General features: G+C 32.7%; 2 protein-coding genes and 1 long non-coding RNA gene across 4 annotated transcripts; 2 read left to right on the forward strand and 1 right to left on the reverse strand.

Annotated features, from left to right (window-relative positions):
• The first annotated feature begins 1,611 nt into the window (after positions 1-1,611).
• LOC111893897 (uncharacterized) lies at positions 1,612-3,931 on the forward strand. 2 transcript variants are annotated; one of them, XR_002851026.3, is made up of 3 exons: positions 1,612-1,882; positions 3,134-3,409; positions 3,641-3,931. It is a non-coding gene; the product is annotated as an uncharacterized LOC111893897 (long non-coding RNA). The 2 variants fall into 2 exon arrangements; XR_002851025.3 differs by having other exon boundaries at positions 1,615-1,882; positions 3,644-3,931.
• A 5,683-nt stretch (positions 3,932-9,614) lies between these two features.
• LOC111893887 (VQ motif-containing protein 4-like) lies at positions 9,615-10,154 on the reverse strand. The gene has a single exon (XM_023889975.3). It carries the CDS (start codon positions 10,139-10,141, stop codon positions 9,629-9,631), a length of 513 nt encoding a protein of 170 aa, XP_023745743.3. The 5' UTR covers positions 10,142-10,154; the 3' UTR covers positions 9,615-9,628.
• Positions 10,155-14,358: 4,204 nt separating this feature from the next.
• LOC111893851 (putative disease resistance RPP13-like protein 1) lies at positions 14,359-19,454 on the forward strand. Its single transcript, XM_023889932.3, is given in 5 exon segments — positions 14,359-15,175; positions 15,178-15,278; positions 15,280-15,324; positions 15,326-18,241; positions 18,824-19,454. Coding segments are annotated over 4 exon segments (3,195 nt in total). The 5' UTR covers positions 14,359-15,033; the 3' UTR covers positions 18,233-18,241; positions 18,824-19,454.
• The last annotated feature ends 4,879 nt before the right edge of the window (positions 19,455-24,333 follow it).

Consider the following 24,333-nt stretch of genomic DNA (forward strand, 5'->3'; position numbering starts at 1 on the left):
AGTTTAACATAAATTATGAAATACTTCTTTGTAAACTATATGGAAGTTTTATAAATCAACAACTTGAATTATTCTTTGCTTTTTATTCTGGATAAATTAACATAAAATTGGTCTAATGTGAATACTTGTTCTTGCCAAAACAAACCAACCTTTAAACAATAGATTTTGTAGACATTTTATTTTTTTGGATTTTTTTATGACCCAAATATATTTTTCTAATATTTCTTCTATGTCTATGTTAGTATAGTACATGTCCTCATTTGGTTCTATAAAACAATAATAATATAGAGTTGTAGAGAGTTAAATGTTATAAGTAACCGCAATTATAAATTACAATAACCAATATAATTTTTTTAATTTATTTAAGTAAAAAAAAAAATTAAAAGTATCACCGTTAACATTCATATATGAAACATGTGTAGTATGTCAATTTAGAGATACCGATGTAGAATTTTTTTTTTGATTTTTTTTATTGAGATATAATTTTCTAATATTTACCATCTTTTTAGTGTCCATGACATTTTATAAATTTGCAAAACAATAGTATTTAACTAAAAAGATTAAAAAATGAATATGTTTGTGTTATGAAGATTTATATCATAATGAATCATTTTTATTATGATATATATGTAAGTATAATTAAGTATATGTACTATAAATATGATATCATTGTAATTAAATTTTGTTAATTTATATAAATTAGGTCATTGTTTGCATAATCATGTTTAAAAGTATAATGGATAACCTATTGATTCATGTTCAAATCCTGGCACCACTCAACCCTTGTGGCCATGGAGGTTCGCCTACAGTGACTCCAGGGCATGAGACAAAGCCTCATATTTGCAGCGTGAGATTAGTCGTTGAGCGAAAAGCTGGCTCAGAAACCCTTGTTAGGGAAGTTTCCTTTGCAAAAGAAAACATTTATATATCATCTGTAGAAGTTATGCGTAATGTTTTTGTAATTGGTTCGCATCTTAATTTCTTTAAGTTCTGCCACTAAAAGATACATGTATGATCGATTTTACAAATCGCATAAATTCTTATATTTAATTGTTTAAAAAATTAATTATATAATTTTATTCTGGTTATAGTATCTCTATATATGACATTTAAAAATTAAATATAAACAGTCAATATAAGTTACACCACCAATGCACCGATAACTATCAATTAAGTTATTATTAATTATAAGTAGTTATCTATTTAAATTTTTCTTTGTGTTTGTCTATATAACATATTAGTGATAAATCATACTAATTTTTTAAATAAATATTTAGAATGGTTTTTTGTTAAATAAATATTAAAAGCTTATTTGTGGTTCAAACTAAATGAATTATCATCTTGCATAATCACGTAAAGTAATTATAATAATATATTTATAAAATCAACCCAATTAAAGTTGTTAAATAAAAATTAAAAACATAATTATGGTTGAAATTAGAATAATTTAGTCTAAATTAGGGTGCAGAAAAAAGAATTGTGAAGGTGACTTTGTTTAAAAAGCAACTACATTGGCATAACATAAATATTCAATAAAACAGAGGGACTAAGATAAAATAATACTAAAATTACAGGGAGTAAAATGTATGTTAGATGTAGGAGTGATTGAAAGCGTGTTATTCAAAATCGTAAGCATTCGGGTTTCATTTTTATAGGGAAGAATCATACCGACAAGAAGATCGAACTCCTTTCAAAGGCTTACGAATAAAAATGGCCCGCGCGCCGGTGTCGTTTGTAATCTGATTTTGCTATATTAATTGGCGTTCCTATCAAATATTGAAACGATGCAGTGGCGACGACGATTAAGAACCCGTAAAGAATTAGGGTTTTTTTTGGAGAAGATGAACAGCTTATGGAGTACAAAAGTTTCGACATGTAGAATGTAAGTATTTATTCCTTGAATTTTCGGCGAAATTGAATCCTGAATTATCTATTGTATCTCTAAAAAAAATCAATTTCCTGTTCCTGTATTTCATTTTTTGGTGAAATTACCAGATTTTTTTAGTATGGGATAGAAATCAGTTCACATCAATTAAGTTATAATTAGGAAATTGTGATTAGTTTGGAAAATAAGAGGCTTCTATTTGTATTTAAGGGATTTGGTATATGATTTTGGGTAAAAACCCGGTTATACATTTGGTAAATGGGTGTTTGTTTAATTTTGGAATTAATGTTCTGATAAACACAATTATTGATGATAAAAAAAAGACTGTAACAGTTAAGTACATAACTTGTTTTTGTGGTGTGTTTAAAAGTCCAAATACTTGAGATAATGCCTTAATTTTCTTCTAGTAAAATGAGGTACTTACGCGAAACCCAAGGGTCATGTTTTTTTAGATAAACGTATTTGGATGTGCCTAATTTTGTGTTTATCAAATTGGAATTAGTTGGAGACTGAATTGAATTTTATAAAACTTAGTATGTTACTTGGAGATAAGCAACTTGGGTTTGGATTAAATGATGATATTTAGTAGTTCGGCCATTAAGAGTGAAGTTGCTCTTTCAAATGGTGAAACTCAACATAAAGGATGCATAAAGTGGTAAGTTTCGTTTCAAACATGACCTTTTTTTTAAATAACTTTGAAGAAATGTATATTAAAAAATAATAAAAAGAAATAAACTATTATAAGTTGTAGAATATACTTTCATTCAGAAAAATCATTTTAATGAAATAGAAATTGTTAGGATTGAACTTAGATGGCAGCGTACACAACTTTAATATTTTAACCTTGATGGTGAAATTAGGATTGACAGGATTAATATCTTTTATGAAAGTAATATTTGTAGTTGCCTTGTGTGGAATATGTTACCAATTTGTATTAGACATAAAATACATTGATATAAGAAATAAAATTGAATGAAAGGGGAAACTTTTCTTTTACTTAAAAAGAAAACATTTTTTTTAGAATTTGTAGCAATGTACTTCGAAAGTACATTGCTATAAGTTATAAAACTGTCTTTTTTAATAAATGACAGAAAATTTCAGAAATAGTTGTTGTTTTATTAAGAGTACCATATATGTTTGTAATGCAAGGATAAAAGTAATCAACATAAAAAAACCAAATACGAAGTACTAACCTGGTGTTTTTTTTTTTTTTTTTTTTTTTTTTTTTTTTTTTTTTGTTTTTCTTAGTGATTTCGTGGTGATGGAAGGTGAATAAGCAAAGCAGAATCACAAGATTACAATAATGAGGAAGGTTGTATAAAATTTTGACAGCGAATAGGCGTTTTAGAGGTATAAACAGAAAGCAGTGAAAAATTATTTGCTGTATATTAACCCGATGGATTGAAATGTGTGAATGCATATGGTAGTTTGAAGAGATGCAGAAGAATTATCGATTGAAAGCTTTGAAAACGCTGATGAAGAAAACAATTTTAGGGGATCGATATTTATATGTATAATGACAAGGTAAACAAAAATAATCCAAATCAAAATTAAAATTTTCATAATCTATGTAATTTAACTATCATTCCTATCGTGTTGGAGGATTATTTGGTATAAGATAAAGTAATTGGAATATCAATAGCTGATTTTTAGGGGATATCATATCTCTATTATTTTTGTATGTAAAAATAAAACGTAAATTTAATGATTTAAGTGCTGGTAAATTTGGAGTATTTAAACTGGTTTGCTGATTAGTAGGAACTGGTAATTTCGAGATTTGAGGCAAGGAGTGGGCGGGAAAAGAAGGCAGATCATAGCTGTGGTAGTGACACGTGGAATGAAGGAGGTTTAAGAGAGGGACACGTGGCTTCTAGGAGAGGTTTTTATTCATAATGGAGATTTGATCAAGGGAGTCAAGAGGGAATTAATTCCCAATATCTTTCTTTTTTTGTTTAGATAAAAGCAATTCAATTTTATATCAGCAAAAGCGTATGTTTACGATGTAAAGGGAAAACAAAGAAAAATAGATCTAAAAAATTTGATGAACCTGATTCCTGAACAAAACCTGTGCTTCTTCCGTTAATTCTTGTCAATTCTCTTCTTCCTCACCACCAATACATCGAACCACCTATGTGCCATGTACACCTTCACAGCTTAGATCCTCTTCTGCATGACTTCTTTCGAGGAACAAAGGCGGCGGCGGTGACCAACGAAACCATATCTGTGGCCGTTTCTCAAACCTGATAGTGGTTTTTTCCCCGGCGGCGCCTTCTACTCTTTCCTCCATGCACCAATTGCATCAACATTCCATTGAACTGTTTTCATTTTTCTCAACGGATATAATAGAAATCATTTCGCCTGAGGATCTATAGTCGGCCGTTAAGACATGTGTTGATAGTCTGAGGTCAAGTTCCTTTTCTTGAAGAGGTCGACGAAGTTGAGGTTGCTAGTAAAGAACATTAATTGGAAAAGTCCGGTGCCATTCCGACGTTGATTCCACTTATCTGGTGTACCGATCGTTGGACTTAATAGCACACTGTTACTGTACTACTTAATTGGTGAATGAAGATCGGAAAAACTATATTACAATGACGGTGACTTGTGAAACTAGATCAGGATGTGAAAGCGGATATGTAAAGAGTGGAGAGGCAATGATTCAGCGGTGGTATGGTCATTACGAGGGTAGTTCGGTCGATCCGATGGTCTGGTGGTCGGTGGTGGTTCGGTAGTCTTTTGGTGGAGCAGCTTTGTGATGTAATGGTATTGAGAATGCTTTTTTGTTGGAAAGAGAGCTAGGGGAACTTGGATCTAGGAGAGACGAGTCAGATAGAGGTTTTTTTTTCTGACAGTGGGAGGACTGTAGAGGAGGATGTAGTAGATCTGGAGAGTAAAAAGCGTCTTGGTTGCTGATGTTTCTAGCAGCAAAGTGGCGGCGAGCTGATGGAGGGCGGCGGTCCGGTGGTTCTGACAGTTGTCCCGTATACTTGGGGTGGGGTTTAGGGTAGGTAGGATATAATATTTTTTATGTGTTTATTTATTAAATTAACAAAAAAATAAATAATATTTTTTTAATATAGTCTTTCAAATTTCAACATTTGAATTATATGGTTGAAAATTGTTTTCATTTGTTCTCAAATATATATATATATATATATATATATATATATATATATATATATATATATATATATATATAGAGAGAGAGAGAGAGAGAGAGAGAGAGAGAGAGAGAGAGAGATGAGTTTTATGGAAAACCAATAATTAGGACAACATATGTTAATAATCAAATGACATTTGTCCATTTCTTTATTTAAAAGTAATATATTATGAAAGTTATTTGTATAGTTATCCTAAAGTGATGTGTTATTGTGTAGGGGTGAGCATTTGGACCGGTGGACCGGAACGAATTGGACCGGACCGGACCGGACCGTTTTTTTGGACCCCCGGGCCGGTTCTCGGTTCTAGGAATCCATCCCGGTCCGGTCCGGTTTTTACCGGGTTTAGAACCGGTTGGACCCGGTTTAAAAAAAATTGTAATTTGTGAATTTTTTTAAACAACCATAACACATTCGTTTTAAGTCGGATTGACACGCAGTTTTTTCCAATGTTTAATTTACAATTTGTAGATGAATTTAGACTATAATTTTGTTGATTTTGGTATTATATTCAATGAGTTACAGTCTTCCAAAGTTGAGCTATCAAAGCTGAAAAATTTCAGCTTTTCAGCAACATTTTTAAAACTTTGTAATCTATGAAAATTTTTAAACAACCATAACTCATTCATTTTAAGTCGGATTGACACGCGGTTTTTTTCAAAGTTTAATTTATAGTTTGTAGATGAATTTAGACTATAATTTTGTTGATTTTGGTATTATATTCAATGAGTTGCAATCCTTCAAAGTTAAGTTATCAAGATTGAAATATTTCAACTTTTTAACTATTATTTTAGACTATAATTATGAATTTTATGTATCTTTGAAAGATAAATCATATGAAAGGGATCATGGTGAACTTGATTTATATGTTAGTTGTTTTTATTTGGAAAATTAATTTTGCAAGTTATAATATTCTAACATCAAGGTAGATTAGTTATGCATGAAACGGAAACATAATCATTTTTACAAGTTATATCGTATCAAACCCAATAACATATTCGTTTTAACGAGTTCTATCAAACCCAAAAACATATTCTAACGAGTTGTACTCTATGCATGAAACGGAAACGTAATCATTTTTACAAGTTATATCGTATCAAACCCAATAACATATTCGTTTTAATGAGTTCTATCAAACCTAAAAACATATTTTAACGACTTGTACTCTATGCAATTAAAGTTGTACCGGTCCAAACGGGTCCAAGAATCGGAAAACCCGGACCTGGACCTGGACCCGGACACGGACAAGGACACGACTCATCCGGTCCGGTCCACGGTCCACAATATTATCCATAACCGGTCCGGTCCAAGAGCCGGTCCGGTCCGGTTCGGTCCAAATGCTCACCCCTATTATTGTGTTTTCATTGGTTTAAATATGTGTTACCCTAATCATTCATTTTTCATATAATATATATATATATATATATATATATATATATATATATATATATATATATATATATATATATATATATATATATATATAGGCTTAGGTTATTCTATTCAAACTAAGTATTGTATTATTTTATGTATAATTGTAGGCCGATCATTTTACTTACTTTTGGAAAGTGAATAATACATAAAATTAAATATAATTAAAAAAATACCAACTAATTTCATTCTAAGGGTATTTTAGTCAATTAACATAAATTTAAAACAGGAAAATTACATATTTTAAGGAATAGATTCTATTAATTTTAAAAATCTGATTGTATGGATTATAATTCTCCTAATTCGAAAATTATGACGGAATATGTTTATCAATATATTAAAAAATAACAAATATGATTGAACCATACAAGAATTACACATTCTGACATAATATATATTTTGATTTAATGAACTTCTTAAAGAATAACAAAATTTTGGATACAAGTTAAATTTTTTTTATTACATACTTAGAAAAGAAAAAAAAAATTATATACTATTCTATGCGAATGTTACACTTATTAATAACACAAAAAACACAATATATGAATAATTCTACCGGAATATACTATTATATATATATATATATATATATATATATATATATATATATATATATATATATATATCATTATATTGTATATTATTCTGGTAGAATAATCCATTCTTTTTGGAAGATTGGTGGTCATTGTTCATCTTCATCCCATACAATGTTCATCTTTAAGATTTTGTTCTCACATAATCAAAATTCAATATTCTATTCCAGTAGAATGTTGTAAGTTTCATATATACCATGTTTTGCTTTGATATCTCTCATTTCGTACCTACAAAAATAATGGTATTCAACACTTGATCATTATAACCGATAAAATTCAAGCATAAAGAAGCAAACCAAAATAAAGTAACGCAAAACCCATTAAAGAGAAATGGACTCGTGATTCCATTCCAATAGAATTAGAATTCATGATTTCATTCCAACAGAATTGGATTCGTGATTTCATACAATTCGTGAACAAATGCCAACAAAATAAGAAATAGAAAACGCACCAATTGTTGCTCAACAACAACATAAATCAAGTTCATGTAACACAATCACATGATTTCATTATTTCTAGGATCGGTTTGAGCAAAATATAAATTCAAAATTAAGTTACCTGATAGAAATCAAGTAACCGATCAGAGGCGTGTAAAAAAACATATGTTTGGAACCGCTCTTCTAGCTTATATGATCAGCACTTCCGGCCATCTAGTCTTGTTAGGAGCATGGGTTCCCATTACCCTTGGATTGGAAACAATTGGTCTTTCATACAAAAAAGAGCCACCTGTTGAATAGCAAAGAGAATCCCATGGATATGGATGTTCAAGTAAGAGCTTGGAGATGATCTCTTTTTTTCATAAATAACCTAAAAAATATTATGTAATGGTAGCAAAATCTCAAAGGTTGGTTCTAATTAAAACGCCATCATCTAAACCCAAATACCTGAATTTCTGCACGAATCTGGGAGAAATCAAAGAACTTCCTCCCTGGCAAGTGGCAAAACTTGCCAAATTCACCGGCTTCTTCATTACTCCGTACTAACTGCAAAAGCAGGGGACGACGAGTGCAAATATCGGAACCCCTGGGTAAGAAATCACGGCCGACAAGGGCTTCTAAAACACTCGACATCCCCCACCGACCTTTGCCAGTACTTCACAAAGCTTGTTCACTACTGGGATCACGGTGGAGCCGAGTGGCGGTTCTATTGGTGGGAAGGAGGTTGATTTTTCTACGTCGTGAGCTATGAACGATTTAGGGGAAATCGATGATTGTGATCAAATTAGAAGAAGCAATTGCGAATCTATTTGAGAAATTATGGCGCGGCTTGTTTGATTAAGAAATGGGTTTGCTCGGAGGTTGGGATGAATAATCCAACCGTGGACACCGTTGCTTGTTGTGTGATGACTGTTGCTGTTCACCGGTCCGGGTCCCGAAATTCTCATGTCCACCAATGGAAAGAGGGCTTTGTCTTAAAGCACTCGTGAGTTCATCTATCCGGCGTCAGTATGGACACAAGGCGGTTGCGAGTTGACAGAAGGGGGTAGCGACGTCGTGATCGGAGGAATAAATGGGTAATGGCGGCTGGAGGGACAAGGGCCAAAACATCCCTTTAAATCGTCATATTGGTTTAAAAAAAGGATGGAAAAAACCTAGGTAGCTAAGTCAATGGTTACCATAGTTATAGGCTATTATTTGTGGAACCTAATTATCAAATTACCTATTTACCCTTATTTATTTATTTTTATTTTAAATTTTGATTGGTCCACATTTATGTATATAATAATACAATACTTACTTTAAACACTTGAACCTATATATATATATATATATATATATATATATATATATATATATATATATATATATATATATATATATATATATATATCAAATGTGAATGATAAGTATTCTGTAAACGTGTGACCAAATTGAGGCCATTAGATTAGAAGAATGAATGGTTGTGATCTGAAGGTATATGTTATTATGGAATAGCATTTACTATAAAATTTGACTTAATTAATTATAATAGCAAACTTGACATTTTATTAAGAGAGAAAAATTTAATATTAACTATATATATTAGGAAACTAATTCATATTAATTAAAAAAAATAAATGAAATCTTTGATTTTATTCAACATATTAAAATTGCATCAGATTTTTTAGAATACAATTTCATTCAACACATTAAAATTTGTTTTCTAATTCATTTCATGCAATTTTTTTCGTTATGTAGATTTTTTTAAATCAACATTCTTAAAGAATACGAATGCATATTTTTAAGAATAACAGTTTGCATCAAAATAATAATAAATATTATAACAAATTACAAATGAAAGAATAGACATTCTTATAGAATAAATCGAAATTGCATTCATTTTCTCCTAAATTCCAACCATTTTTAAAAAAAGAAAAAACATCATAAATGGTTCCTGTGTTTTTCCAGATTCTGAAGTTTATTCCCTGTGGTTTAAAAATCTCAGAAATGGTCCCTCTGCTTTCAAAACTTTTGACAGATGGTCCTTATTGCTAACTCTGTTAACTTTTGTCCGTTAATTGAGGGGTATTTTCATCATTTCACACCACAAGGACCATTTATGATGTTTTCTTTTCTTTTATTTTTTTAAATTAAATTTAATCTCTCTCTCTCTCTCTCTCTCTCTCTCGATCGAAACATATAACCCTCCATCCTCAGAGTAGTTGCCGGCAACGGATGTAAGTAAAATCCTTTCTCTGCAATTGCCTTTTCTTCAGCCTCAACATCCAAATTTGGGGAACAATCATTCGTCGGAGACCTATTAAACGGATCGGAAAGAAGAGGCGTGACTGGACTAAGCACCAACCACGGAAAATCAAGAAGACTTGGGGACATAATCTCCGGCGCGTTGGGATTCCGTGGGGATCCAGAGAACCCTCCGTCGTTTGTGAATCCAGGAGCCAACCGATTGATTTTGAAGTTCTTCAGACTGCTCTGCCGCTCGTACAACTTCGATGGTTTTTTGTTCGGACCCATTTTCATGGCAGGGATAGGGTTTCTCGCAGCTAAGTCTGGCCTGGTGGTGGCTGTGGATTGTTTGACTATTTCAGATGATCCGGTTAGCATTGCTGTGTTTTCCCATTTTGGGTAAATTTTCATCTTTGGGTATCGGTCAGACAACACAGATAATCACTCTGTAACCATTGCTGTCAATTTAGACTTCTTGATATCGCCAATTTTAGGTAAATTTTCATCTTGTTCAATCACGTTAAGGATTTATTTAACACACTGCTGGAACCCTAATTTCCAAGAAAATTCAAGCTCAATTAGCATATAGATTGAAATGTAAAGATGTATTTAGTATGATAAATAAATGCTTTGTTTACCTTCCACATTTTTCGAAAAGGAATGCAGAATTTTCTGGCATATTTCGACTACCCTGCCCTGGTGACTGTGATTTTGATTCTACGCCTTCCATATCAAGAGATCAACTGCCCTGAAATACTTGAATGTCATAAAATTGATAGAGATCAGTTAGTAACTGACATTTTCTTTCTCTAAATTCAGGAAATCTTTAGATGATTACTCTGTATATTGACGCTGCCAAGTGGAACAAGACTTGTAGTATTAAAAAGGAAGAAGAAGAAGAAAGAAAGAAATAAACAGAGCGTTTGTTTTCTTATATTCTGTTTTATGTTGTTGATTCTTCTTGATTGACTGGATTGTTTTCAATGATTATTGATCATCACATTCTGATTTCATCCAAATTTTCAATTACGAATTTGACGATCGAAATCAGTACTAATCCAAATTTTCAATTACGAGTTTGTATCTGCAATCATCACTGATAGGGAAGATGAAAGCTCGTTCTGAACTTATGATTTAGAGAGAGAGAGAGAGAGAGAGAGAGATTTTATATATTAAATAATTATATTTAGTTTTTTCTTTTTTAAAAAAAAATAACTGAAAAGATCATAAATGATCCCTGTGGTGTGAAATGACAAAAATACCCCTCAATTAATGGACAAAAGTTAACGGAGTTAGCAATAAGGATCATCTGTCAAAAGTTTTGAAAGCACAGGGACCATTTATGAGATTTTTAAACCACGGGGACTAAACTTCAGAATCTGGGAAAACACAGGGACCATTTATGATGTTTTTTCTTAAAAAAATATAATAAGAGTGTGTTAAGAATGAATGAGAATAGATGAAAAATATTAAGAATGATATATAATTTCACAAATCACATGCATTCTTAAAGAATAAAACTAAACAATGAACATTTTTATAACATAAAACAACCATTTTGTAACATAAAACAAGAACATATAAAATATTTTGAGGTAACTACACAACCTTATATACTACATTCTTTAAGAATTTGTTTGAAATATATACTACATTATTTGTAACGTGCAATCTAAAAGAATATTGCATAAACAAGAAGAAAGAAACATGATAAAAGAATACAAATTCATAAAGAATATTGCATTGTGCATTCTAAAAGAATATCACATGCATTCTGAAAGAATATCGATAATACTTTCTTTCAATTAATGAATTGCACGTCTTCTTCTGGTTCAACTTCAAACATCTACAAAAACAAATTTGAAAATTTAATTTCATGACATAAAATTAATAAAAACTAGAATTTTAGATTATTGCTCATAATTATCTCACATATGAATTATCTCTATAGCTGAACCATGATAACAAGAATGTGGTGTCAGGGAAACCACCTCTGACTATAAACTAATATACACCAAACAAATTATTCTAAATTGAATCCACAGAAGAACGATCCCCACTCTTATTTAGTCTGAACACACATATGTATTACTAAGATTAACCACTTATTGATGAATTGAAAGCAAACACACCTAAATCTGGTTAGTAACGCTACAACAAATACAATAACCAAAGGAAATTGCACCTGTTAAGCCCACCCGAGAAGGAATACACCCAAAAAATAACCTACACAATGACTAACCTTTATGATAACAATAACCTCACGCTAATACCCCACCTTCATCCTGATTTGAAACAACTAAATATCATCATCGTTTTAATGAAGATGAATTATGCTCGATTTATGCTTGACTTTGAGAAGATGAATCAACACCAAAAGGACTTATGATCAATTTCAAAAGAAGACGATTCGTGACCGATGCATAAAAGGAGCAGAAAATATCACTATTTTTTCACAATCTCGGACTTGCATTGAAAAAAAGAATGGGAGGGAGTTGAACCTATGCATGATCCCGTTGATGTCTAGGTTTTCCAGTATAGTTTAGATGCCATATAATGGATATTCAGAAGAATAACCATTAAGAAGAAATGAGAACAACTCTTCATATTCCTTTATGATTTTGTATTTACGATGATGAAAAAGAGAGACATGGACGATGATTCGTGATGGTATGTAGATTAATAAGGATTACTACCTAAAATTATGGTATTTAAATCAAATCTATTAATTTAGTTTCCAAATTTAAAAGTATTTAATTTTTATAATAATTAATTTAATTAACCAGTTTATTATAATACATTTATCAAACGAGTGGACCACATTTGGTATACGTTGACACAATACTTATAGGTTATATATGATCTTAACACACACACACACACACACACACACACTCTCTCTCTCTCTCTCTCTCTCTATATATATATATATATATATATATATATATATAATATATATATATATATATATATATATTAAAATTAATTTAGACTATCTACTCATGCATTAAAAAAAACTGTTAAAAACCCAATACAAACCACATAATTTTGTATATTAATAAGAACAAATTACACGAATGGTCCTTAATGTTTTGTTTTTTTTCCCTAAAGTAGTCCTTACGAAATTTTTTTTTTTTCCTCAGATGGTACCTATAGAGCAAACATTGCACACAAATGATCCCTATGACTAATTTTCTTAACGGATTCTGTTAAGAGTGTGTCAAAAGACGAAAATGTCCTTTGTTTTTATTTTATTTTTAATATTTTGTTAATTAGAAATTAAAAAAAGTCTCTCTCTCTCTCTCATCCATTTACCCCTTTTATCCCATCTCATATTGAGGTTTGTTCTTGCTTGATTGTTAAAATCTAAACCTGAAAAATCAAAATTGAAAAGCAATCAATTTGTGTTTGTTCTTTCTTGATTTCTTTGTGGAAATCGAAACCTAGACTTCAGAACTTGCTCCACCAGCGATCATTGAAGTGGTGGGTGAAGATAGTGGCGCTGAATGTTGAACCACAAATCCATCTTCTCCGGCGGCGGTCCTGAACCACAAAATCGTTGTCTCTGCTGAATGCGGCTTGATTCGATTTTGTTGTTGAATGGTCAATGCTGCAGACGGTGGCTTGAAGAGAACAAATAAGATCAATGGTGGTGGCGTATCCCTTAGAGCAAAAGTGAATTGAGGGCTAGGGTTCAACTTTCCCTGACGTCATTTTCCCATATCAACTTCTGCTTCTTTCGATCTCCATCATCTTCTCTCCGATCTTCTTTTCATTTTAATAATTCCTCAAACTCCATTTTCTGTACTTGAACTCTTGTTTTTGTTAGGTTTTCTAGCGGTTAAAGATCAGAATCTCATGATTTTTTTTTATTAATTGGAACTTTTTCTAGTCATGATCATATTAGATTAGAGAAAAATTCTCTATTTTTACTTGTTACTTGTTGCTCAAGACTAGATATTCTGATTGCTTGATCTTGATTTTGTTTCTGTAAATGGAAGAGAGTGGGGGTGAGGGTTTTTTCATTTCATCTGCTCAATTTGATTTCCTTTTCTCAATTGCAGGTATGCTTTAGAGCATCTTGATTTCGTTAGATTCAGAAAAGAAGAAGAGAAAGGGAACCGGTAGGGTGGGGTGGATCGCAAACAATGATTTTGGTTGTAGGGAGTATTGTTTTTATTGTATGTATATGTGTTCTGAGAGAGAGAGAGAGAGAGAGAGAGAGTGAGAGAGAGAGAGAGAGAGAGAGAGAGAGAGAGAAGAGAGAGGAGAGAGAGAGAGAGAGAGAGAGAGAGAGAGAGAGAGAGAGAGAGAGAGAGAGAGAGGAGAGAGAGAGAGAGTGAGAGAGAGAGAGAGAGAGAGAGAGAAAAGACCATTTGTGTGCATAAAACAAAGGGTATTTTTTGTCATTAATAAAATTTAACAGAATCTGTTAGCAACGTTAGTTAGAGGGGCCTTTTGTGTGCAAGATTTGCTCCGTAGGTATCATATGAGGGAAAAAAGTTTTGTAGGGACTACTTTAGGGAAAAAACAAAACATTAAGGACCATTCGTGTAATTTGTTCTAATAATAATAATAATAATAATAATAATAATAATTAGAAAACAAGATATGGTGGATGCTAATAGAATAATCCTAAAGTAAAGCTAGACCACCGAAGAACAGCAAAGTTGAAAATCGCACAAAACTCAGTCTACCTTTTTGTTTCTTTATCCCCTAATTTTCGTATTTGGGAATTAAAGTCATCAACGAAGAAACAATCTTTCCTTCCTCAATTTCCAATGGCTGAAATCGTTGTTAGCGCCGTAATTACTGTTTTATGTGAGAAGCTAATCTCTGGTGACTTGATGAAGCTGGCTCGATCGAAGGAATCGATTCTCAGCTGAATAAATGGAAGAAAACCTTGCAGCTGATCCAAGCCGTGCTCGCTGATGCAGGCCGGAAGCAGATAACAGAGAGGTCTGTTCAATTATGGCTAAACGATCTCCAAGATTTGGCATACGACATAGACGATGTACTCGATGACATGGCCACCGAAGTTATCCGCCGGAAGTTGAATCAAGAATCCCATGCCAGCACTAGCATAAGTAAGGTATCGAAGTCATCCCAAGTTGTTGTACTAATCTCACTCCGCGTAACATTATGTATGGTCGCCAGATGAGTAATAAGCTAGATGAGATTACCACGAAATTGCATGATCTTGTTGACCAGAAAAATGATCTGGGTCTGATGTGAATGTTGAAAGGTCAAATAAAACAGAGAGACGATTAGAGCAAACTTCACTGGTTGACGAGTCCAAGATCATGGGTAGGGAAGATGATAAAGTCGCATTGCTCGAGAAGTTGTGGAACGAATCATCCGATCAAAATGTGAGCGTGGTTTCCATTGTTGGTATGGGTGGGATAGGCAAAACTACTCTTGCCAAAGTTTTGTACAATGAGGAGAAGTGAAGGATCACTTTGAACTCAGGGCATGGGTTTGTGTTTCAGAAGAGTTGGATGTCTTTAATATTAGTTATGCTATTTTTTCAAGCTGTTTGTGGGGAGGAGAGACGATTTTCTAATCTTGATCTGCTTCATGTGGCCCTGAAAGAAAAACCTTGTAAATAAAAGGTTCTTACTTGTTCTAGATGATGTGTGGAATGAAGATCAAAGTAAGTGGGAACTCCTCCAGAGTCCTCTTGTAGGGGCAACTGGAAGTAAAATATTGGTGACAACAAGGAATACGAGGGTTGCATCAGTGATGGACTCTGATGAAGCTTACCATCTTGAGGTTTTATCAGATAAAGATGCTTTGTCTTTATTCGCTCAACATGCGCTTGGTGAAAAAAGCTTTGAGAAACATCCAACACTCAAATCGCATGGAGAAGGTATCGTGAAGAAATGTGGTAGATTGCCTTTGGCTTTGAAAACGCTTGGAAAGGTGTTGAAGTCGAATAGAAATGATGATGAATGGGAGAGGTTGTTGAATAGTGAGATATGGGACATACATGATGGAAGTGAGATTCTTCCGGCTCTAAGACTAAGCTACTATCATCTCCCTCCACATTTGAAGTTGTTGTTTGCATACTGCTCTTTGTTTCCTAAAGACATCGTATTCGACAAGAAAGAACTTGTCCTATTGTGGATGGCAGAAGGATTTTTGTCACAAGAAAATGGTAACAAGTCAATGGAGAGTTCCGGATATCGATATTTTGAAGAGCTAAAGTCGAGGTCATTTTTTCAACATTCAACGAATGGCGAATTAGGATATATGATGCATGACCTGATAAATGACTTAGCCACAAGTGTTGTGGGAGAGTTTTTCTTTAGACTGGATGAAGAGATGGATGCATCCGAAAGGAACCAAACTTTTGAGAAATTTCGTCACTTTTCATTTATAGGTCCACGATGGGCAGCGTATAAAAAGTTAAACAAATTACAAAGAGCTAGACGTTTGCGAACTTTCTTACATATACAGGTTGGTTGGGGTAGTCATGGATTATTGGATAAGGATCTTGCTGATTTACTTCCTCTTTTAAAGTTCCTAAGGGTGCTAAGCCTAACAAACCGGATAATCACAGGGGTACCACAATCTATTGGTAGTCTCAAGCATCTACGGTATCTAAATTTTTCCAACACTGGAATCACAAGTTTACCCGATCAAGTAGGTGACCTTTATAATCTACAAAGCTTGTTGCTTCGTAGTTGTTATGAGTTACGTAGCTTGCCAAAAAGTTTTGTAAAGTTAATAAACCTTCAACATCTTGACATAACTGGTACTCCAAAGTTGAATAAGATGCCATTAGGGATTGGGGGGTTGACAAGTCTACGTACTCTAATCAAGGTGATTATTGAAGGGCCTAATGGGTTTGAAATATCCGATCTTAAGGGCCTTTCGGATCTTGAAGGTCGATTGTCCATCATGGGGCTGGAAAAAGTGATAAATCCAATGGAAGCCAAGGATGCCAACTTACATCAAAAGAAGGGTCTTGATGTTTTGGAAATGAAATGGAGTGATGTGTTTGATGATTCTCGAAATGAAAAGATTGAATATAAGGTACTTGAAGGGTTAAGGCCTCATCATAAGTTGAGAAACTTGAATATTTGGTTCTACATGGGAACAAGATTTCCAAATTGGGTAGGCGATCCCTCATTTGATCAGTTAACGGAGCTTACATTACGTGGTTGTAGAAGTAGACATTTACCAACACTTGGACATCTACGCTCACTTAGGAAATTGTTTGTTGAAAGGATGAATGAGGTGAAGACACTTGGTCTTGAGTTACTTGCACCTAGTAATTCTTTCATTGGCATTGCATTTCCTTCACTTGAAGTTTTGAAATTTGATAATATGCAAGGTTGGGAGAGATGGTCAACTAGTGGTGGCAACAATACTATAACTACTACATCGTTTCCTTGTCTTCATGAGATTTCTATTAAACGTTGTCCAAAACTTGCTCAAGTTTCGGTTGGATTGATACCATCGCTTTCGGTTTTACATATTGAAGAATGTTCCGAAGTGGTGTTGAAAAGCATGGTTAGTGTATCTTCATCACTCGTTGCATTGAAATTGTTGTGTATTAAAGGATTTACTCAATTACATGGAGAAGATTTAGTACATCTTGGGGCTGTTAAAGATTTATATATTGATAATTGTGATGAACTAAAACACTTGTGGGAACCAACATTGGAGGCATCCAAGATTCTTGGGAGTTTACAAAAGTTGGAGGTAAGTTATTGTGAAAAATTGGTATCATTAGAAGAGAAAGAAGACAAAGAAGTTAACTTGGGGATTAACATGGAATGTGTTAAAGAAGTGATACTCCGTAGTTGTGACACAATGGAGAGTTACAAGTGTCAAAATAGTGTAGAGAGATTGGTGATTGATAGTTGTCGTTCAATGACTTCATTGACCTTCTCAACAATACACAAACTCTCATCCTCTCTCACGGAATCACTAATCAGTGATTCAGATAACATAGAACCAATTCCAAAGAATAATTTTGATTTCCTTCCCATCTTTTGCCTTACATCTCTTCACATTGTTAATTGCAAGAATCTCAAGTCCTTTCCTCACGAACATTTTCAAAGTCTCACGTCATTGGAACAACTGTTGATACATGATTGTCCAAGTATGGACTACTCCTTTCCTTCTGGGTTGTGGCCTCCTAATTTACGTACACTACATATCGGATGTTTAAAGAAGCCCATGTCAGAGTGGGGCCCACAGAATTTTCCACCATCACTTGTTACGCTCCACTTATATGGCAAAAATTCAGGGGTGGTTTCGTTTCAAGTGGCAGAAGCAGAAGATATGAAGAATACCACTTCAGCATCTTTTCTTCTTCCACGATCTCTAGTTTCTCTAGCGCTCATTGGTTTTATGGAAGTGAAATCACTTTCAGAGGTCTTGCAACACCTCACGTGCCTTAAACGTCTTGATATTTGGGAATGCCCGAAGCTTAGAGGTGTACATGACACAACTTCCAAACCATCTTCTTTAACGATAAGGGCGTGGTAGTAGAAAAAGGTAATCTCGTCTGAAGTCTCGTTATTGATTATAGTTATATTATTATAAATAATGTTTGTTATTAAATTTGTTTCAAATACTTTGACTTTTTTTTTAATTAAATCGTAGAAAGTTGGTCATTAATATATCCTGGACAAATAAACACTTTATATAACATCGATATATTTCTTCACTCTTGTGTGTTGTGTGAACGAAATGAAGAGAGTTAATTTTTCCCTTTCATATGAGATTTTTACTACATGGTGCATTTCTATGTCTTTAACGAACAAAATAAATAAATAAATAAATAAACCTGAATTTTGTAGGTTACGATCGTTAATTTTCCATTTGATCCAAGGATTACTTTAATATCTAGTTCGAACTTTTTTCTTTTTATATGCATTCATGACAAATTTGGTATTGTTGAAGGCCTTATGACCACCATCACATGTTTGTTTATGCCCTTAACGACTCTTTTGACCAATTTTTAAAATTTCAAATCAACTTCATTAAAAATTAAGTGGTTGTTTCGTGTTTCTCGTAAATCATGAAAACATGAGTTTCTTAAAACTTTGATCATTGTTTTGCGGAAAACAATAGCAGGTTTCAAGGATATTTTGGGAAAACAATTGTGGGTTGTTGGATAAAGTGTTGGATTCAGGTACCGAAATCAAACTCATAATTTTCTCTCTGTCTCCAATTTAGCATTAATCTTTGGGGCCGGCCTTTGATAAACCCCAATTCCGACCATTGCTCCGATGATGTTTTTGTGTTGTTTGTTTAGGTTAAAGTAAATGTATCACGAAGTGTACGAGTATATGGAAATCGAGGAGGGAGTTGTTGACGGGTTAGTGAGAGAAAGGAGGGGGTTGGCGGCAAGAGTGATGCAAAGGCGGGGACATTGGAATCGCACGATGGGGATGGGGGTTGTATAGGGCCAAATCATATTAAATAAAACATATAAATAAAAATACCTAGAAAAACTTAATGGGGAATATGGTCGGTTCAATTTTAACGGGACCAAGTCCACAATAAAAGTTATAGCCCAAAAGGACCAAACTTGCAATTTTGAACTCATTGTACTGTTTAGCCAATGATATGTGTGTCAAGTACAATTCGGGTTTTTGTGTTAAGTTGTGTGTGCAATTATTCATTAGTATTTATATTCTTTGACTTCCTGTAACCTAAAGTATCAGACATTCATTCAAAAGTAAGCAATGAATTCTCTCTTCCACTTTCTCTTCCTCATTCTCGTGTTATTTTGTGGACATAGTCAATCATCTTGATCATGTGAATGATATTAAATATTGTGTTCCTATTTTCATTCGACATTATTGATTTGTTTATGAAGGTGTTTATCAAGATTGATTAAGTTCTTAAACAACTGGTATTAGAGTTATGGCGGAAGGCGAGAATGTTAAGATAAAAAATCTCAAGGTCAAAGAATATGGCTTACAATATTGACAATGCGAAGACTACATACGCCCTGATTAGAGCATTATCATATATATATATATATATATATATATATATATATATATATATATATATATATATATATATATATATATATATATATATATATATATATATAGGATAATGCTCTAATTAGAAATGTAGGGTAAATCGATTTCTTGGAATCCATTGAAAGTTGTGATATACTTTCAAGTTGAACTATTTCGATGGTACAATCAGTTATCGATATGCAATGGCAAATCTTGTATTTGACTAATGGGTTGAAGCCATGAACGCAAAGATGTAATCCATGAGAGAAAACAAAGTATGAGATTTGGTTGACACTACAAGAAAAATGACTTACAGTGACACCAAAAAAGTGTGACCATATGAATATAGTGACATTTATTTTTTCACTGAAAATGTGACGGAAGGTGACGCCATCGTATGTGTCTTATTGTCACTTTAAAATGTAGTGTCTGTATGAGATGAAAACATGTGGTCGTATTATAAAAGTGTGGAAAATGTGTACATAAATTTTTTCCTTAAATATCCAATATTGTAGCGTTAAACCGTCAATATACACATTTATTGAGTAACTGTGGTGACTGTATATCACCCACTTGCGACATTCATGATGTTTTAGTATAGTTGTTTTCTTTTATATTGTCACACGGTTTAAATTTTGTTAAGACTATTGTGTATCTTTTGTAAACATGTAATTACGGTGAGCATGACCATGATTGCTAAAGGGCCACATATAATTAATTCCATAAGTGGCGAATTGCTAATAATTAGTCACAAAAAACAATCAATTTTTGTGACTATAACCTATCGTACAGAGACACACAATTAAGTGAAATACAATCATAAGTATTATAAAGACACACATTTTGTCAAAATTAAGGATTATTCGGTATCGTAATAAGACTATTGGGTATATTTTAGATACATACAATTACGGTGAACATGACCATGTTAGGTAAATGGACACATATAATTAATTTTATAAGTGACGATTTGCTAGTATTTAGTCACAACAACAATCAATTATGGTATCTATTGTTAACCATTTAGCCACACGTTAAAAAATGATGTAAAGTAACCATTGTATAATTTTAGAGACATTGAAAACCAATAATACATGGCCAAATTTATATTAAAGCCACCTTAAATTAATATTTATTGTTACTTTTTCTACAATTTTAGACACATCAAAATAATTTAAATTAAAGTAACCAAACCCAACAATATGAAACAAAAGCAAAATTCATAATTTGATATTAGTAATAATTGAAATCCAAATCCATACATTAAATTCCTAATTATAATACCAAAAAAAAGATTGTTCTAATTTCAAGAATTTAAATAATGGTAAAAAATCATACACATCATAAACTAAAACCTAAACATAACTAGGCATTCTTCTTGTTTGTATTGCTCCTTGTCTTCTTGAGAAGGGCATCCGATGAGATGTAAGTTGGTTTCCTTTTCTTTGAGTTTTGATGTTGATGTTCTTGATGTGATATAATTTATGGTACCTATAACAACAACATTTAAACAAAAAAAATCGAGTACATCAAAACATTAGTATACTACTTAATGAAGAAAATAAAGTGTAATGCAGAAAGTAGTGAACATAATTAAACAAACCTTTGACTCGGGTTGCACAAGGTATTTTGGCCATGGAACAAAACTTTTATATGCATCCTCAACCAATGTGAATTCTCCAGTTTTATGGGGGTAAAAATGCTTGTTTTATTACCATTTCATCAATGGAAACTTTATAGTAATCATCTTATAGAGGAACTCCATGAATGAATTGTCTTTCTGATGATAAGTGAATTGTACCACGAGCAACGATGTTCCTTTTATATGGATGTGATAGAGTACACTTGATTGGATACAATGATAAGTAATATTAGAATCAAAAAAAAAAAAAAAAAGACAGAAATGTATATTCAACATGTAAAAAACACTTACCTGGTAAAGGGGTTTATTTGGTGAAACTGTTGGTATGTCAGGATTGATAGTGGCAGTCTTAGAGTCAACAGCTTTTCTAGTGGGTTTTGTATTTGCCTAATATAAAGATTTAAGACATATATGTAAAATTATATTATAATATAAAAGATAAATTAAAAGTGTTGAAAACTGTAAAGTAAGTATAAACTATTGTTGCAGATTTCATGGAAATCAATTATGTATCCGGAGTTGCAGTAGTAGAGTTGGTTTGAACTTGTTTCTTGGTGGGTTTTGCAGCAACCTAAATGAATTAAAGTCCCAAGTGAAAAAACATAAATTAGTATCAGAAAAAGGATATCAATGATTATCTTATAAAATGATAACATACTGGTGTTACAGGTTCTGATGGTTGCTTGGTTTTGAGACTAACGGGATTTGTTTCACTACTTTCAACAATCTTGTCACTTGAAATACCCTAGCAAATATAAAGAAACATGGAAAATGTCTAAAAAAAATGCAATCTACAAGTAACATTGAAAATACATGTTAATAAGATTACTTACAACAGTATGAGACAGATTTTGAAAGTCAGCTCCTTTTGCATTAAGATGAGCCAAAACTAGCTTTAGTGTTTGATCTTGTTCATTAACATTTGTAGACAAAGCCTTGAGTTTAGCATCTTTTTTCTCAAGCTCAAGTTTTCCATTATGCAGTGCAACTTTAAGATCTTTAATTTCTTCCTTAGATGATCCTTTGTTGCGAGGAACATTGAAATATCTGTTGTAAGTGACTCCTGTGCCGACACCCTTTAAAAATCCTCCCTTTTCCTTGCCAAAAAACTAAGGTCATGGCATCCGTGCCTGGTTCAACATTAACTTGTCCTTCTTTTATCTTCTTTTCTTGTTCCATCCAGCACACAAAATATTAATAATTATTGTCCTAATAAAATTGGCTAAAATCATTATAGTAATAGTAATAAAAAAGTTTATTGAATTTACTAGTTTATCCGCCATGAGTTTAACATCTTCATTCTTAAATACTCCTTTACTTTCACGTCCTTTACACCATATAATTGACCTTCACTTTCTCTTCAATCTTGATAAAAAAAATTGTAAACAATATAAAATAAAATTCTATTATGTAGCATACTATGAAGGTAATATAATGGATCATATAGCTAAAAACAAAGCTTACCAACTTCTGGCTAAGAGTAGTATACCCCCTCGTCCCATCCGATGAGCGTACTATGACATCTTGCGCGCTTTGACTGTCTTTTGTGACACAACCTGTCTAAAAAAAAGATTTGTCAAGCACTTTTTGGTAATTAAATGATAAATAAACGAAGAAGTTTTGGTAAAAAGTTGTAACATTAAACTCTTCAGATTGCGTATATGTCACAAATTTGTTCCAATCATCTTTTTCAGTAATTATTGCCCGATATCGAACAAGAATTTCTCCAAGCTTTTTGGAATTCCCTAGATGTGGCTTGATGTAAGCTGCATACAATTTCCTTCTGAAGTTTCGTAGAAGGATACCAAGCCTATTCATCACAAATCTTTTTCCAGTTTCATCAACTTCAAAATAGCGCTAAAATGAAACAACAATGAATTTGTTAGTATTTAATACATGATTGGTAAATAAAATATGAGATCCAGTTAAAAAAAAAGTGAAAAAAATATTTACTGCAATCTCTTCCCAAAGTTTGTCCTTCACTTTCGATTTTACTTTCTTCCAGCAAAGAGCACTTAATCCCACCTTCTCGCAGATAAGATCTCCCAAATAACTAACAAACACTGCGTTATTCTTCCCTGTAAACTTACCGAATTCGTCAAACTTCACACGTTTTTTTCTACCAACAGAATTGACATACTCGGTCTTCAGCTTTGGCAATCGAGTCAGTCCCCTCTTCTTAGGTGACCTTGTAGGAACTTTGCTTTGCATTTCTTCTTCCAAATCTGAATGGCTATTGTAGTCAATGTCATTATTTTCACCATCCTTAGTGTCCGATTCATAAAATTGTGTTCCATCATCTTGCTCATATTCCATATCATAGTCAGGCATATCCTCATGTTGTTCTTTGTTCACCTCCATGAATCTTCTGCTGACATGAAACATATGAATTTAGTTTGATTATTTGTATGTTTAATAAAAAGTATGACTAACTTATATTACATACAAAATTTCACATACACATTTCATCGAACAGTTTGTGTGCAACAAACACATTAATATGAAGAATCAAAAAAATTTTGTTTTATGTATAATCCCTTAATCAATACAACCAATAACATTGACACCATATACAAAGAATATACTTACAATAGAAATGTGTGATGAATGTTGTCGAACGATGAACTGAAATATAATCTAACTGGGATCGATATAACCTAGAGAAAAACCACACAATGGTTGAAAAAATCAAAGTCTTTTAAATAATACATTGTTACTACGTCCTAATTTGAGGGTGGTTACCAAATTTACTAGATTTTCCTTCGTCTGATGGATTGATGTTCACAGTTTTGGTGGTGAGATAGATGAATACTTCCCGCGTTGATTTGGAGCCCAAAACAAAATGGAAAAAATGTTTCCCTCCCATTATATTTGCTTAATTTTGATTGACGAATTCAAATTTTTTCCAAATTTTGATCTTATAGTGAACTCACACGATGGGAAGCATAAATCGTGGTTTGGAAACA

The sequence above is a fragment of the Lactuca sativa genome, chromosome 2 (genome assembly GCF_002870075.4).
Source record: "Lactuca sativa cultivar Salinas chromosome 2, Lsat_Salinas_v11, whole genome shotgun sequence".
NCBI lineage: Eukaryota > Viridiplantae > Streptophyta > Magnoliopsida > Asterales > Asteraceae > Lactuca > Lactuca sativa.